The following is a 17,127-nucleotide window of genomic DNA, read 5'->3' as shown; positions in this document are numbered from 1 at the left end:
TCTCGTCACATGAACTACATTCTGATGAACCTACAGGTTAGAAGAACCCCTGTCACCTGAGGGAGGGCTGAGCTCTGATTGGCTGGGGACAAGTGCCATTTGCCTTCAGGTCATGAAACGCAGGGCCGAGCCTTCTTGAGACTCATTCAGGCGCTCAAAAAGGATCCACAACGTGAAAAGCTGTGCAAATATCTTTGTTGGGGGAGGGGGGGCAATTTAAATAAAACTATGTTAGTGCAAGGCTGAGAAGGAGTTAATGCACAGAAGCAAGGCACTGGTTCTTGTTACTTGTTGACTACCAAATGAACACTACAATGAGGTCTATGAGGAGGAGGAGCGATGCTCAGCTGCCTAGATTTCATCCAAGCAAAGGCTAACAGAAAAAAATCTTTTCGCATCCTAATATTGCCGGGGGGTGGGGGTGCCACAAACATAATTTTCCAGGTAATTTCTGAAACTAAATAGGAATTCCATTTAAAAAAAAAAACACACTGAAGGCAAAGTGAGAAGAAAAAACAGCACTTAGTGATTTGGGTCTTTGTAAATGTTCTAAGAGTGTAGTTAATTGGATGTGACCACTGCAAACTCCAATACCTTGCAATGAGTGGAGCTTATTGGAATACCCACATTTGAGGCTACAAGTACGGTTAGCGCACACATTACTTCAATGCAAAATCCACTGTGAAGAAATAAAAAGAAGACAAATGGAAGTTTGGGGTGTGAAGCGACACACAGGACATCCCATGCCATGCGTTCCTCGGGAGAGTGAAGGGAAGAAGGACAGAGGACAGGGCCACAGATCAGAGTGTTGCGTGGCATGACCCACAGAGGACTTTCCACAATAGGAGACCGGCTCCGGTGGGAGCCCAAGGAAGGGGAAACAGGTCCCTGCCTCCAAGGCTGGTGGACGGAGCAAAGGACCTGGGAGGGAAGCCGGGACCCCCTGAGCCAAAAGGAGCTGCAATGGGTTTTGAAGGGGAGTCCCCCCCTCCTCCCCCCATCATATTGGGCCGCCCGGACCCGACTGGTGTCTTGCATTTTGGCCTGCAAGTTCTGAACTTGGCTAGGTCTAGTCTTGCCCAGTGCTCTCTCTCTGGGATACGCTGAGTCTTCAATAATTGGAGGGGAGGGCTTCCGGGAACGGGCAGCCACACAGTCCACCAAAATGAGCGGCTTTGCCAAGGGCCTGCAGCTGAACAGCCCTTTCCTGGAGGATGCAGAACCAGGCAAAATTTAATGTGTGTGTTTGGGGGGGGGAGCAGGGGGGGAGATTAATTCCATGGATTTCCCCATCTTCAGTTTCACAAGAGTGGCTGAAAGGTGTGAGAGGCGGGTGTGAAAGCAGGGCTGGGCACTGATGCATCCCCCTTCTCCATCCCCCCTCAGGGCGTCATGCCACCACAAAGCTGATCTGCGCAAGAGAAGAGGCGAGTGGTCCAGGCCGGCCTGGCCGCAGCCCCCGGGCAAAGGCATACCTTGCAGTGTGTGGTACTGACAGGAAGTCCAACATTGGAAGCTATCACAACTGTGAACGCTGAGGCCAACTCAATAGTGAATCCACTGCAGGGAGCATAAGAAAACACTTCACAGTCACACTTTTTAACGGAAACGGCGTCAGTCCAGGCTGGGCCATGCAGCATGCCTACGTCTTACCAGAATCTTCTCCGCCTGATTGACAAGCATTCAGGGGCCCGGGGGAGCCAGGAACTGCTGCAGAACACGAGCCGCCCACACGGAGCCTGCAGAGTAGCTCACCCACTCTGGCCATCTGACCACTCCGCTTCCCAAGAAATCACGGCCCATTAGTCATTCGCTTAATGCCAGAGGCCTAGTATGCATTAGAAAGCAAATGAAAACCGCGGATCCACTTCTCGGACTTGGAAGCTCATGAAAAACAGCGATGATCTTTGCCATTTCTTAGTTTGTGCATTCCTTTGCCTCTCAAGACTTTGGCAGAATATTCTGCTCAACTAGACTTCAACTATTCAAAAGCTTCACATTAGTTTTAAAAGGGTGCAATGTTTTATTGCTGTTAAAAATCAAAAGCAGCAGCCTACACTGTTAGGCACACAACGCTATGGCAAAATTTTCCAAAGCAGGCCTACGAGGTGCTGGGCAGGCAAGCCCCACAGACCCGTTCCTACCTTGACGGCGTGATGGGAGTGAGGTCTTTCCCCATGGTCTGGATCACTCTTCGCCCCCAAATCCAGAGGCCCACACAGATGCCGACGCCGCCGTACAGGAGCAGCCAGACAGGAGTAGCCGCTTCTTGCATGACCCCGCCCTGTTCATAGATGAGCCAGAGCGCTACCAGGGGCCCAATGGCATTGCTGGAAGACAGAACAGCACAGGGTGGCTACATTATCACAGCCCAACCCCTCTGCTGAATGCCTCACTGGTCACAGAGGCTGGTGAATGGAAAACTCCTTTCCCACAGACTCTAGCCAGCTCCCACCCCAGCACCTGAACCCATCCAGACACCTCCCACAGTGGCCGTCTATTTCTTTACCGCTGCACAGTTACTATGTCAAGATTATAGCAACATGTAGTGACTGTGGGCTAATCCAGGGCTGCTGTCCTGGTTCCAAGCCAGTTCTTGGGCACTTTTTAGCCTGTAACACATTAAGAAGAAGAGCTGGTTCTTAGATGCCGCTTTTCTCTCCCCAAAGGAGTCTCAAAGTGGCTTATAGACACTTTCGCTTTCTTCTCCCCACAACAGACACCCTGTGAGGGAGGCTGAGAAAGCCCTGAGATTACTGAAGAAGAAGAAGAGTTGGTTCTTATATGCCGCTTTTCTCTACCAGAAGGAGTCTCAAAGCAGCTTACAGTCGCCTTCCCTTTCCTCTCCCCACAGCAGACACCCTGTGAGGGAGGTGGGGCTGAGAGAGCCCTGAGATTACTGAAGAAGAAGAATTGGTTCTTAGATGCTGCTTTTCTCTACCTGAAGGAGTCTCAAAGCAGCTTACGGTCGCCTTCCCTTTCCTCTCCCCTCAACAGACACCCTGTGGGGTGGGTGAGGCTGAAAGAGCCCTGATATCACCGCTCCATCAAAACAGCTTTATCAGTGCTGTTGCGAGCCCAAGGCCACCCAGCTGGCTGCATGTGGGGGAGCGGGGAATCAAACCCAGCTTGCCAGATGAGAAGTCTGCGCTCCTAACCAAGTGGCTCCTCCATTGGCACCTCCGCTCAGGGAATCCCTTGTCCTTGGCAACTTCAGGGGAGACCTTGTGTTTAAAAGCCTTTTTAAGGAGATGGGGCTATGTGGGGGCTACTGAATTTGTAAGCTACCCTAAAGAAATAAATTTATAAATGAGCAAATGAATCTCTTCATCCTCGGTCAGTGGGCTAGGGGCCAGGGTCTGTTCAACAATGCCCTTCAGAATTCCCTTCCAAAGGGCCTTACATGGTCTGTCCTCTTCTCATGCTCTGAACAGTTGGAGAGAGATTCAGATTTTTCTTTTATCTTTCCCCTTTTTAAATATATGTTTCAGTTTTAATTGGATGTTTGAGTTTATTATGACGTGCCATGGGCTGGACCCCACAGATTAGCGTGCAAATCTTGCTATAAATGTCAGTTCAAAACTTTGAGGCTTAACTTAAATGTAGCCATTAAAACAATCAGACCACCAGGCGCTTGCAAAAAAGTCATGTGGGAACCTTATACTAGATAGGCCCCTGCCTTTCAGGGCTCACTGGATCCCCAGACTCATGCGACTCGATGTCACATAGTGGCCCTAATCCAAAATGGCAGCAAAACCCTGCATGCCTCTTCAGGGACCTCTGAGGAAATATCTCAGAACAGATATGAAACAAAAATGGAAACAGAGGAGGCATGAGAGCACCTATTAATGACACAGAAGTGGAATCCCTAGTTTTCTTTGATGTTCTAAAGAAGTTTAAAACACAGAATAAGGGAAATGGCCAACACTCATTTTAGGCTGGCATTTTGCTGACACATTCCAGATACATGGGACATGACAAACTTCAATTAACTGAACATCATGGCATGTTATCTCTGAAGCACTAGGTTCTGCTAGGGGTATAAGAAGACAGACGGACCCTCACATACGCTGGACCCAGAACGTGAATGGCCTTAAAGGTCAGAACCAAAACGTTAAATTTAATCCAGAACACAACCAATATGAAGAAGAGTTGGTTCTTATATGCCGCTTTTCCCTACCCGAAGGAGGCTCAAAGCGGCTTACAGTCGCCTTCCCATTCCTCTCCCCACAATAGACACCCTGTGGGGTGGGTGAGGCTGAGAGAGCCCTGATATCACTGCCCGGTCAGAACAGTTTTATCAGTGCCATGGTGAGCCCAAGGTCACCCAGCTGGCTGCATGTCGGGGAGCGCAGAATCGAACCTGGCATGCCAGATTAGACGTCCGCACTCCTAACCACCACACCAAACTGACAACCAATATCCAAAGCAGCTGTCACAGCACAGGCTAGATGTGGGCTCTCCTTGGGTTTCCAGGTGAACCCTTGTAGCCTCATTCTGCACCAGCAGTGACTTCCCACTCAGGCAGGCCAGCGGATGGCCCCTTCCAGCTCTATGATTCTGTGATTGTAAACTGCTTTGAACCTTCTTTGGGCAATGAGAAGCAGGGTATAAAAAACAGCCCTTTTTTCACAAGCGTGAACCCCACACACAAGCTGACCACACTGACCTGACATCATTCCCTCCGTGTGCAAAAGACCCAAAGCAAGCTGTAAGGATCTGAAGAAAGTGGAAAAGCAGGTGGACCTCTGACGTGTCCTTCTCATCTCTCTCCTCTTCAGCAGGATCCTCTGAGGGGTTGCTGGGATCTACCAACTCCGTCGCCATCTTCATCTCTACGCCTCCCTCCTCGGCTTCAATTTCTGCTTCTGCCACAGCGTTGCAGTAGCTGGAGTAGCTGTCATAGCGCACCCGTTTTTTGGAATAGGACACTGTGTCCCCCACCAGCTTCTCACTGTCCTCCGGAGCAGACGCCTCCGCAGCCTTGAAGGAGGAGTGCACGGGCATCCCGCAGATGGCGGCCGTGTAACAAGTGTAGCTGTTGTTGCGCCGAAGGAACTTGTAGTTATTTTCTTGGGCGGGCCTCTCACTGTTGCCCCTGTCTAAGTGTATTTTGTGCAGTAAATCTTTATACAACCCTGAGTCTTTGTGCACAGTGTGATACACATGAACATCACTCTTCATGTGTCCATCAAAATTAAACGTGCCATTGGAAATTGGAGATTTCACCATACTGTGAGTCATTGAAAACGCCCTCCCTGAAACAGCAGAGAGAAAAGTTTTATTGCAAAAGTAAACCAGATTTCTTTCTTTTCAGTAGACGCTGGCACTGGAAATGGTAACCTAATGAGTTGTGGCATTCTACTCCCCTCTTTACAGTCTCATATCAACCTCTTGTGTTTAATTAGTTTTTTCCTTGAAAAATTTCCATTCTTGGTCAACCCAGCCATAACTGGAGTAAATCGATGGCTTTAGAGGTGCATTGTTGGTAAGCAAAAGTTTCAGCAAGCTAATTATCTTGTCCCACATTCTATGAAGTCACTACCAGATGGCAAACCTTTCAGTTTAGCTACCAGAGTGACATGCTTTGGAGTCCTCCACAGGAAGACAAGTCACAGATGGAGTCCTGCCCTACTTGTATCGTTGGGGGTCTGATGCCTGGGCAGGAGGGTCAGTGCGGAGACAGATCTGAAAGAGTCCAGAGCCTGAGATGGCTACCAGCTGCTATGCCTCCACTGTCTGCCTTCCCCACTCCACACACTGGTCTGGGTACATTCAGCATATTCTTCTTCAGAAAACCCCAACAATGGACACCTGTTTTGTCCAAAAACCTACAACTGCACAGTTCTTCCCCTTTCCACTGTCAACTAGTAAGAAGGGGCAATCAGATGTTTTTTCTGGCATTGCAGCCTGGAACAACACGACGAATTCCCACTCTCTTACCATATGGAACACGCGGGTGATTCCCATTGGCCACACTGTCTGATACGCCCGCCTCTTCTGTCCCAGAACCAGTGAGGGGGATTGTGCTTTCATCCGTTGTCTTGGCACCAGGAAGCTCTTTGAAGACAGCTGTGTCTTCCTCTTGAATTTTGTCAAGGCTTTCATCAGATATTCTTGATAATGCACCTTCTTTCTTTAACCGACCTAAGGAAAACACAGAGCTTTCATCATCTGCTCTATCACTGGTCTGTATTAGATGCTACTGGTGTTACTGATTTTTGTTAAATCTCTTGTTAAACAGCCCAAGCATATTTTTCTTATTTGTATATATAAACACACATGCACCCTTAGGCCACTAAGACAACTTACTAATCTTAGATATATCTCTAAGCCTTAATTAACTTCTCCAAACTCAAGGCAACTCAAGGCTCAAAGTCCACACATCTTGAAGTTCACAAATCTTTCTCTGTTTATGGAAAGCCTCAGTTTGCCCTGGGGCTGGATATGGAAGGAAGTGTAACTCTTAAACTTCCAATCAGTTTCTCTAATCATGACCTTGCTCCAGGTTTCTTTAAATAAAACAGTGATTGAAGACTTAAATGGGATTTGGGGTTGTATTAAAAGGAGTATAGTGTCCATATCACATGAGGTGATATTACCGCTTTACTCCATTCTGCTTAGACCTTACTTGGAGTACTGTAGCCCTCCAACTGAAGAAGAAGAAGAAGAAGAAGAAGAAGAAGAAGAAGAAGAAGAAGAAGAAGAAGAAGAAGAAGAAGAAGAAGAAGAAGAGTTGGTTCTTATATGCCGCTTTTCTCTACCAGAAGGAGGCTCAAAGCGGCTTACAATCTCCTTCCCTTTCCTCTCCTCACAACAGACACCCTCTGTGAGGTGAGTGAGGCTGAGAGAGCCTTGATATCACTGCCCGGTCAGAACAGTTTTATCAGTGCTGTGGGGAGCCCAAAGCCACCTAGCTGGCTGCATGTGGGGGAGCGCAGAATTGAACCTGGCATGCCAGATTAGAAGTCCGCCCTCCTAAGCACTACACCAAACAAAGAAAGATGTAGAGAAACTGGTGCATGTCCAGAGGAGGGCTATGAAAATGATGAGGGGTTTGGAGACCAAGTCTTATGAGGAAAGGTTAAGGGATCTTGGTCTGTTTAGCCTGGAGAGGAGACAACTAAGGCGACTAATAGCCATCCTCAAGTACTTGAAGGTCTGTCACATAGAGCGGTGGTCCCTAACCACCGGGCCATGGCCATATTGGTTTATTGCCATATTGATTCCCCAGTGCATCTATATTTCTCCCAATCAATTTGTGACATGGCATGGGAAAGGGCTGGGAACTATTTAATGCCCCCAGAGCCATGGGTGGTTTTCTCTGTTTAGAAAAATATAAGCAACTAAATGCAAAAGATTTACTGAGCAAACAACAAACCAGTTTTTCATTCACAGGTTTAAAAAAGGCAATTTTAAACACGTATTTTATTGCATTTATTGACTTTCAACCAGATTCATACTTGCTATTTTTCTTCTCATCCACGGACACACCACAACCCAGACTAAGACGGCAAACACCAGAGATACGCCAATGGAGATGAGGGCTATGGCCCAAATGGGAAGAACGATTCCTAAGACTGGGAAAGGAAGAGCATAATGCCACAATTAACGTCCTGTTTTCCCCACCAGTCCCAAATGCTGGGTGCTGCAGGAGGAGCTGGAGCAGTATTTTAAGCCCTGAAGTCAAGTCTTCTGCAAAATACGGGCTAAAAAACTGGATTTGCAGCACACAGGCTGGCAGTTGGCCCGTGGTCCAAATCATGATAGTGTCGCCTTGTGAATTACGAACAATTGTTTCCTACAACAAACTACCAGGGAAGGGCATTCCACGGAGAAATCCGGCTTTGTGGGTTTTGTCAAGGAAGCACTTCTTCTTTAGTTTTTGAACAGGTTTCCCTGCCACCTCCGAGAGGAGACTCTGATCTCCCATCTTAGAAACTGGGGGCCCACAAAGTCAGAGGGAAGAGACAGACGGGAGGGGGCACTTCCTCCCAGGGATCTGAGCAGACCCCCTGCACTGCCTCACCCCCCTGAGCGAGCCAAGTTTGAGTCCAGAGGCACCTCTAAGACAAACAAAGTTTTATTCTATGATTCAAGGTAAAAGTAGGCTTGCCAGGTACAGCCAGGGGAGAGCAAGCGGGCCATGGAGGAGGAGTGGGGGATAACTCTGTGCCCTCATACATTCTGCAGCCAGTTCCCTCTTTCCCTGGGAACTGCTGGTGGGGACTTCCTCTCCATCTTGGGGAGCCTAAGTGCTGGAAGGAGAGCGTGGAAGCTGCCAAGGAAAGGATGAGGGGGGTTGTTGGGGAGGGTGGGCCATCTATGTGTACTTTGGCACATGGCTCACAGTTTGGAGAGGCTGGCAGTTTAACCACCACCTGTTCCTCCCCAGCGCTTCAAGGGGAAAACCTCCGGCCTGCCACAAGCCCCACCAGGCAGCAGCCTCCAAAGGCCCCCCAAAGAATGTCACTTGAGGCAGCACGCTAAGCAGGGCTACTCCACCCACTGCAGGAGCAGTCACCAAGAAGACCCCAGATCTACAAAGAGGGCACCCAACTGCAGCCCCTTACCACTTAGATGTTCTCTAATGACCAGCAAGCACACTGCATGATACAAACCCTATATGGGACAAGAGGGGCTCTGCTATTTCACTCTGCTTTCAATGCCAGATATTACTCACCTGGCGCTCCTGTATACATGATGGAGAACACGTTAATGGCTATCGTAGCAGCATAAAACACTGGCAGGGCCCGAAGGCCATTGGGCACAGGATCTTCCTGTGTGTAACAAAAACCAAGATGAAATAACTGCAACTTGAGCAAGCGCATATGCCCCCCGCCCCACCGCAACAGAAACTGGACAGTGGGAGAGGTGGCTCAGACAAGCCGAGTTCTGACTCAGCCACTGCAGGCATTAATTCAGAAGCACAGGCATGCAAGGAAATTTCAAAACCAGCCGAAGCATGGAGACTGGAGAAGGCGACCCAGCAGAAATCAGAATCACACAGAGCTGGAAGAGACCCAGAGGGCCCCCCGCATCTCGGAGACTAGGGGCTCATCCAAACTCCTCCTAAAAACCCCACCACACTCCGAAGCAGCATTTTTCAGCTTTGAACAGCTTTCGCAGTCAGAAAATGCTTTCTAATATCTAAGTGGAACCTCCCTTCCCGTAACTGGAGCCCACTGCTCCTTGTCCATCTCTAAGCTGCAGGAGCCATGCCAACGTCTCCCCCTCAGCCCCTCACACCTACGCAAGGGGTTTTCCTCGGGGCAGGAGGCACTCAGGAGCCACAAAGCTGTACAAGGACAATCTGTGGCTGGGCCAGCCCTCCCCTCCCCCCTCCCCTCCCCTCCCTTGCAGAGCTTGATTTAAAAACTTCCAGGTTTGATCCAACTTCAGTCTGCTGATGGGGCCTTGGTCAACCAGAGTGAAATGGGAAGACTCGGGGGGGGGGTCTGTCACCAAGTCTATCAGGAAAAATGGGAAATTTGGCACGGCACTGGTAAAGAAACCTCCTACGAAATACTTGGAGAAAACACTTGGCTTATAAAGCATTTTCCAAATGTACAGCATGGGAAATCTGAACACCTTTTTCCCATGGAAAAGTTGGGACATTTTGGAGAACATTGCAAAAAAACATACTTTTACATACAACATGCATGCAACATTTTCACGAATTTATATAAATGCAAATAATTTTGGCAACACTTAATATTCTATACTGTATTTAATGCCTTTAGTAAGTTCCCTGTTCCCTGTTTTTAGTCTTATCAATTTGTACTTATATCCAAATGTACTGGTGTTCCTATTCATTGTGACCCTATGAGAGAGCTTGTGGTCAAGGAAAACTCTTTTTTGTTTATTTTGGAATGTGTTTTTAATGTTTGCATGTGTCCTATGGCAGCATAAGATGTGACAATTTTTCCTTCTTTCATAAGCATTAGGCATATTGAGGGTGCTTGATTTTAATTTAAAGCATTTAAAAACTGTTTAATCATGTAAATTGATTACTTGTGTACACAATCTTGGTAGGGCAGGAAATAATAATAATAGTAGTAGTAGTAGTAGTAGTAGTAGTATCAAAGTTATAGAATCACAGGCCATCTAGTCCAACCTCTTGTTCACTGCAGGATCAGCCTAAGGTCCCCATGATAAGTAGCTGTCCAGCCACTGCTTAACGATCGCCAGGGAGGGTAACATGTGCTCTCCATGGGTCTTGGTAAGCTCTGCTGCATTCTGTACCCATTGGAGTTTCCTGAGCAGTTTCAAGGGCAATTCTGCATTTAACAAGATCCAGAAATCTCATCTGGAGGCTACTCTTGCATGGGTCGAGGTGGCTGGGCCAAGTGTCGACAGGTAAGGTGAAAGTTGAGAAGCCTAGCAAGTGACATTTGGGACTGGGCCTCCATAGATGAGGCATCCAGAATCACGCCCAAGCCGACAGTGGCCAAAGGTGTTAAGTGCACTCCGTCAAGAGCCAGGAGTTGTAGCTGCTGACCTGCGTCTTAGCTGGGCTTCCCTTCAGCTGACTCTGCTTGAGCCAGTCCACCACAGCCTCCAGACATTTGGGGATGTAGACGGGTGACTGCCCATCAGCAGAAATAGCTGTGAGTCATCAGCATCCTGGTGGCAACCCAGCCCCAAACTCAGGGCCAGCTGGCTATTTTATGCTGTTACAAATTCTAGCTCCTTGTGCGTATAGGATTGTTTCTTAATGTAGCATAAATTTAGGTCCTCCCAGACTAATTTTCAGACTTCAAAGAGGACCTAAAGCTGCTCAGCTCTTGAGGCAGCAGGGACAGTGAAGCGATGTTGCTTGTATCACAGTCAGCAACAGCAAGAAGACAAAATGCCAACTGAGCCACTAACCTTGTTTAAGATGAAAAATCTAATCAGCACAAACAGCACACCAGACATCATACCAGATAACAGGGGGGAGATAAACCAAGAGGCAACTGAAGGAAAAAGGAAAAAGGCAGTCAGGGGCACAATCCCATGGAAGGAAGAAAAAACTCTGCAAAGAAAGTCACTGGACAAGCTTTATGCTTTCTTGATCCTGGCTAATGTAAAAAGGAGACTCATAGTTGCAGTAACAAGATACACAAAAAGGAGCACAGTCCAGCAGAAGTTAACCACTTGTGACCCACCAACAGCAGTGGTGAGGTTAAACTTTGGTTTACATCACTCCTGCTGAAATCTATTGGGTTGCAGAGCTCTTAATTTTGAGCTGGGTCACACGAGATGTTTTCCAAATGCCAGAGCACGTTCAAGCCAAATCAGCTCCTCCTTTCCCCAAAATGCTGTTTGGAGAATCATCATTTGCATGCTCAGCAGGAAATCAGCAATTTCTTCCCTACCCCAGGCAGCATGGAGAAAAGCAGACAATATAGCTGGTCATGAGACACACCACAAATGCATCCTAAACATGGAAAAAGGGAAGAGTTGGAATCTAGCAGCACCTTGAAGACTAGTCACATTTTGCCAGTCTGGAAGGGGCTCCTGGACTCTCTTTTCTACCACTACAGACAGGCTAGCATGGCTACTCATCTTAATTTATCTTAATATAGATTTTTTAATTTATCGTATGGCAGAGTTACACACAGGAAGCAGATAATAATATAAAATACTAAATCCCCCTCAATACTAATATCTAAATTTTCAATCCATTCCATTGGAGAGTTCAAAGAGCCCTGGAAAGCACGATGCTTATGCTCCTGTGACAGATAGGAAACAGGTTGGCATAAAGTACCACAATTGCTTTTGGGACCTGCTATTTTGCCCCATTTAAACAACAGGTCTGCACAACTGCCTAAGCTTGCTCCTAATGTAGAGAGTGGCTTACAATCAATTCACAGCTCTTTTCCAAGTGAAGTCCCAAACTGCTCAAGGAAATTACAATCAGACTATTCTGTAATTGAAATTCAGATCTGTGAAGGGATTGTGTTGATGCAGGACTCTTGGGACCCTTTCTTGCATGCCCAGAGAAATGCCAAGCACCACTTTGGGGGCTGGAGACAAATTTCTTCCAGGCCAGACGAGCCAGGGATTTTGATTTTTTTTGGGGGGGGGGGCATCATCTGGGCATGAAATTGGTGTCACTATGGATGGGCAGGTAGTTGTGAGTTCCTGCATTGTGCAGGAGGTTGGACTAGATTAGCCTGGATGTCCCCTTCCAGCTCTAGGATTCTGTTACTATGGCATGTGCCCTGGGGGCAGCTATTAAATTAGAAACAATATATTCCATTCAGTTCTGCCTGCCCCAAATGATTATTGATGTCCAGAAACTAATTCCAACCCCCCCACTGGTTGCAGAGGTGAAGGAAGACACCCTGCTTTAGGAAGACCCCACCTCTTGGCTGAGGATCTACCTAGGAAAAGTTCTCCTCTCTTCTGGTGTCTGACCACAGCCTGAGTGGCCATCCAGGGTGCCTGAGCTGGCAGTGGCTAGGCAGACTCAGGCAGTGGATCTAGAACAGGTTTAATTTGGATTCCGGCCTGGGCTGCAAGCAGCCTTCTTGCCCTGACTTTGCTGGGCGAGGAAGGGCTCAGACCTCTTCCCTGGCATCCTGTGCCTGCTTTGACCATTCCTCAAAAAGCATAATCTGGCCCCCAGGATCCACGCTCTGATCACATCCAGGTTTGGCTCCTGTTATGGGCTCCAGGTGGAAGCCAGGTGATGGCCAGGGCCTGGATACAGCCTGTAGCTCACCCCTGTGCTGACCCATCAGCACTAGCTTCTGGTTTGGGGGCACTATTCAGTGCTGATTCTTACCTAGAAGACCACCTCCTCCCGTATTTCCCAGTTCCCCTGCAAAAACCTTCCTCACAAGCCCTGGTCTCTGGGCTCCAGTCCTTAGAGCCGAGGCTCTTTGCCCTCCCTCTGAGGTTCGCCTGCTCTCTCAAGCCCCAGGCCAAAACGGTTCCGTTCCCTTAATGATTCAACAAATTATTTCTTACGATTTGTTTCTCGGCTGAGAGCTAAGGATGACTTGGGCTGCCAGATGCTTTTTTAATTTGAGCTTTTATTGACTAGTTTTTAATAATTATTGTTCATTTCAAGGATTGTATTTTGTGAGCGGCCTAGAGCAGGTCTCAGAAGAGATAGCAGAGAACTGATCAAAATGAGCAAATGCTTGTTCCAGTCATACTTTCAAGGCACCCAGCATTCCATCTATCCCCAGCGTTCCTTTTGACAGATCATGCTCAGAAATAGTGCTGGCCCTCAGTCTTGAAGTTCTGGGCTGGCTTTTTGTGTTTGTGCACAAATAAAAGGAAAGGCCAATTACCAATTTTGACAAGCTGCATCCACTGGACTCCCCGGGTGCCAATTGCAACTAATGAGAATCCAATGGTAGCACCCACAATGCAATGGGTTCCGGATATTGGGAGCTTCAAGAAAGACGCAATCAGCTGCCAAACAGCAGAGCCTAAAATGAAAGAGGGCGGGGAGAAGCACGAACAATAAATGTTGATGCAAACATTTTCACCACTTCAGCACTTTTATTCCAAAGCACTCACTTCCCATCCCATAATCAGCTCTTTGTTGTGTTTTGGTTCACAGAAACTAGATTTCTAGAAAGGCATACACAGCTGAAGTACCAGCTTCCTCCAACGCTGCTTCGTTTTCTGTTTGGAAGTAAACAGAACTTCTAACAAATGCAGACTTTGTGCAAGGGGCACAATGGCTTGGTTCTCCTTGGTGCTTACTTACCCCATTCCATGCATACTGATGGAATGCTCAGGCACAAGAAGGTGGCCCTGCTCCGTTTCATGAGAAGCCACATTTACCTTTCCCTACTTTACCAATTTTAAATCCTCACCACAAAATAAGGAACCGCAATATTTGGGCAAACTAGACAACCACAAAAGTTTCTACATAACCTTGAAAGGGAAGGGAATTTTAAAAGCCCCTTAGCCAATGAACAAACTACGGTGAAAAAATGTCAGCAGCATTCTGGTTACAACTGTGCTACTCCCCAATCAGTTGCATGAATTCTTGCTTAAATGATCAACATATATATTAATCTCAATTTCTCACTATCAGCAAAGTCTCTTTTATGGGCAAACCCATGACAGCCCCGACTCTGTAACCGTCACTCTCTAGTTGTCATGCTTCTGAAGCCAAAGGGAGCACAGCAGTCCCTCAAGGGACTGAGAACAGAGATGGATCAGAGCATTTCCTGATACGAATTTGAATAAATATTTTAAAATAACATTAGCAAAAATGTGTAAGAGCAAAAGAAGGCAGCTTGGTGCAAACCCTGGGCTTTATTCACGCTCTACCGCCCATATTTATCCCATAGCCTCACAGTCTTGGCCAAGTACAGTTGCACATGGGGGGGGGGCAGAAAATGTTCCACGGAAAACTTTATCACTAGAGAATGTTCACCCCCCATCACTAGTTGAGCAAAGGGAAGCCACAGGAAGCCTTGTTCCGGCCCACGTGACATCTAAGAGACATAGACTCACCTTTTGGCTGTTACTGTTTAATTTCTTCCCAGCATATCAAAAGTACAACTGTGGGTCCCCTGGAGCAAGCAGAGCATCCTGTGTGAGACTCTGGCAAATCTCAGGACCTGATCAAGAAAACCTCCCCCCTCCCCCCAGCCTTTCCTGTTTTTTAATAGCCAGCCTGATGAAAAATTCTGGATTAAGTTAAACACTTGCACAAGGAGTTGGTTTTTTTGGGGGGGAGGGGGTGAACAGAAGGTATGATATGAGTTTTGCTTTTATATATTATCAAGACTTTTAGAAAGCCACAAGAAATCCAAATCCTTGTAGGTGTGCTGGCTTATGCAGAATTAAGTTTCAACAAGGACACCCTTGCCTGGCTCACTTATTTCTTCAATAAAAATTATTTTGATCAAAGAGTCTGCTTATTGGGAACTTGCACCGACAGATCTACAAATGACAATAAGAAAAAAAATGAAAAAAAATGAACAGCCACTTTGGCAACAAAGTAAAATATTCTAATTTCTAGCGTTGCCAACCTTCAGGTAGGTCCTTGTTAAGTATGGCGGGACCCCTGCCTCACAGACTGGCACACTCTCTCCTATAACCAGCAGCACCCCTCAATAGTCTAGGCTTGAGCCAAAGCCAAGACACTGCTAAAGTCTGCCGAGCCAGGCCAGACCCCGTCTTAGAGAGATTGCTCTCTGCCTTAGGTTCCGAATAACAGCCCATGCCTGACCCGGAGGCCTCCTGGCTCAAATCTTGCTCTCCTCCTGAACCCCCCCCCCACACACACACACACTCACACACTCCATTGTATTGCTGAACAACTGGACCAGCTCCATCCTGTTTGCCCAGGGGCTCCTAGGCAAACTTCTTTGTCTTGCACTTCATTCGTCCTTGGCCCCTCTGCCAGGGGAAAGCTCTTTCCCAGGCACCGGCAGCTAGACCTATGGAGACATGATGGCTGCCTTTTCCTAGGCCCGCTAACACCTTTGTCTCAGCCCACCCACGGTCATCTCCCTTGAAGTATGGCCTGCTCAGACTGGCAGTGGCTCTTCAGGGTCTCAGGTGGGGGGTCTTCCACATCTGAACTGGGATCACTGTCAGTGGGCAGGTGGTTGTACGTTTCCTGCATTCTGCAGGGGGCTTTTAACCGCTATGTTGATTTTATATTGTGTATTCATGCTGTAAACCACTACAAGCAAGATGGTGTATAAATAAAATAAAGTGTTTCGTGTTTCTAATGGGAATTTCAACACTTAAACAACACAAATAAGGATGGATTAGTGGGGGGGGGCTCAGCTGGTGTCTGCAGGAGCTTGATATTGACTTTACTGAACTGGACTGGCTCATCAGTAGTGATATCCAGGTGACTTACTGTAAGGGTTATTTTGGTAAAGTTATTTTCTTACATTTCTACACGTTCCCTAACATGCCATGAAATAGGACGATGTTTTATGTAAGGTCTCCACGGGCTCAGAAGGAACCAACAAGTGTCTCAAGTAGAGAGAGAGTGTGGAGGCACCAGCTCTGTGTTTAGGATTCAAGGGAGACAGCCAGCCAGCTGGCCAGCCTCTCAACACCCTTGCCCTGCACAAGGCCCAGCCACCCTTGGAGCACAGGGTGCCGCCTCTGTGGCCATCCCATTTCCTAAGGGTTTTAGAGACCTCAAAAGGACCCCTCCTGCAGATAAAAGCCAAGTCATCAGGGAGGGGGAACTTCAAACACAGAGAAGAAGAATGGTGGGGAAAGAACTTTCTGTCCCTCTGTGTCTCACATAGCTAGTCCCTGGGATCCTCCACTAAAAGACTAGCAGGAGAGACAGGACAAAAAGTCCTGCTGTACACAATGCCTAATTGATGACATGCCCTCCCCCACCTGCCGTGAGGGCCACTGGCCTGGCCTGCTTTATAGGGAGATTAGAGAAAATTCTGGGGGAGGGAGCACCTGACTGGCATGGCACAGGCGTAATCCCAGTGGACAAATGACTCACTTCCACTCTGCTCCAGATGCATCAGCAGCCCTCGCACAGAAGCAGCTTCCTCTGGAAAACACTGGAGAGCTCTCTGAAGCCCCTGCAGCAAACAGGACCTGGGTGTCATTCAGCACCAAGAGTAGCCATCAGTGGCAAGGTCTGGCAGCCCAGCTGGATGGGCAGGCAGAGGGGAGTAATCTCCAGCTTCGGTCCCAGCACAGTTTATGGGGAAGACTCACGATGCAACTAGAAGACTCAAGATGCAACTTTCTCTTTTTTCGAAAACTGACTACCTTGCTGGGTCAGAGGAATGCTGTGGAAATAGTTTATCAGGATTTCAGTAAAGCTTTTGATAAGGTTCCACATGATATTCTTGTTGGTAAAACGCGATATGGATCCTTATTCTGTCAGGTGGATCAATAACTGGTTGACAAATTGTACCCAGAGGGTACTTGTTAATGGTTCAGCATCTTCTTGGAGAAGAGTGACCAGTGGAGTACCCCAAGGATCTGTCCTGGGGCCTGTGTTGTTCAACATATTTATAAATGATTTGGATGAGGGATTAGAGGGGATACTTATAAAATTTGCAGACGATACTGAACTGGGAGGGGTAGCAAACACAACTGAAGACAGCAACAGAATACAGGATGATCTTGATAGGCTCGAGAAGTGGGCTAAACTGAATAAAATGAAGT

General features: G+C 47.6%; 1 protein-coding gene across 7 annotated transcripts in view; it reads right to left on the bottom strand.

The window, feature by feature from the left end:
• Positions 1-17,127, bottom strand: part of SLC20A2 (solute carrier family 20 member 2) — a 52,209-nt gene that overhangs the window by 3,807 nt on the left and 31,275 nt on the right. For 2 of the 7 annotated variants that reach the window (XM_077304541.1, XM_077304542.1), the window contains exons 3-10: positions 13,290-13,430; positions 10,873-10,958; positions 8,684-8,780; positions 7,464-7,580; positions 5,944-6,147; positions 4,670-5,258; positions 2,145-2,330; positions 1,476-1,560 (exon numbers count right to left, since the gene is read on the bottom strand). In XM_077304541.1, coding sequence (XP_077160656.1) covers positions 1,476-1,560; positions 2,145-2,330; positions 4,670-5,258; positions 5,944-6,147; positions 7,464-7,580; positions 8,684-8,780; positions 10,873-10,958; positions 13,290-13,430 — 1,505 coding nt within the window. Of the gene's footprint in view, positions 1-594; positions 680-1,475; positions 1,561-2,144; positions 2,331-4,669; positions 5,259-5,943; positions 6,148-7,463; positions 7,581-8,683; positions 8,781-10,872; positions 10,959-13,289; positions 13,431-17,127 lie in introns of all 7 variants that reach the window. The other 5 variants (XR_013225631.1, XM_077304545.1, XM_077304543.1 and 2 more) reach the window with 5 other exon arrangements.

The sequence above is a fragment of the Paroedura picta genome, chromosome 11 (assembly GCF_049243985.1).
Source record: "Paroedura picta isolate Pp20150507F chromosome 11, Ppicta_v3.0, whole genome shotgun sequence".
Lineage (NCBI taxonomy): Eukaryota > Metazoa > Chordata > Lepidosauria > Squamata > Gekkonidae > Paroedura > Paroedura picta.
This window is presented reverse-complemented; position numbering and strand designations above follow the sequence as displayed.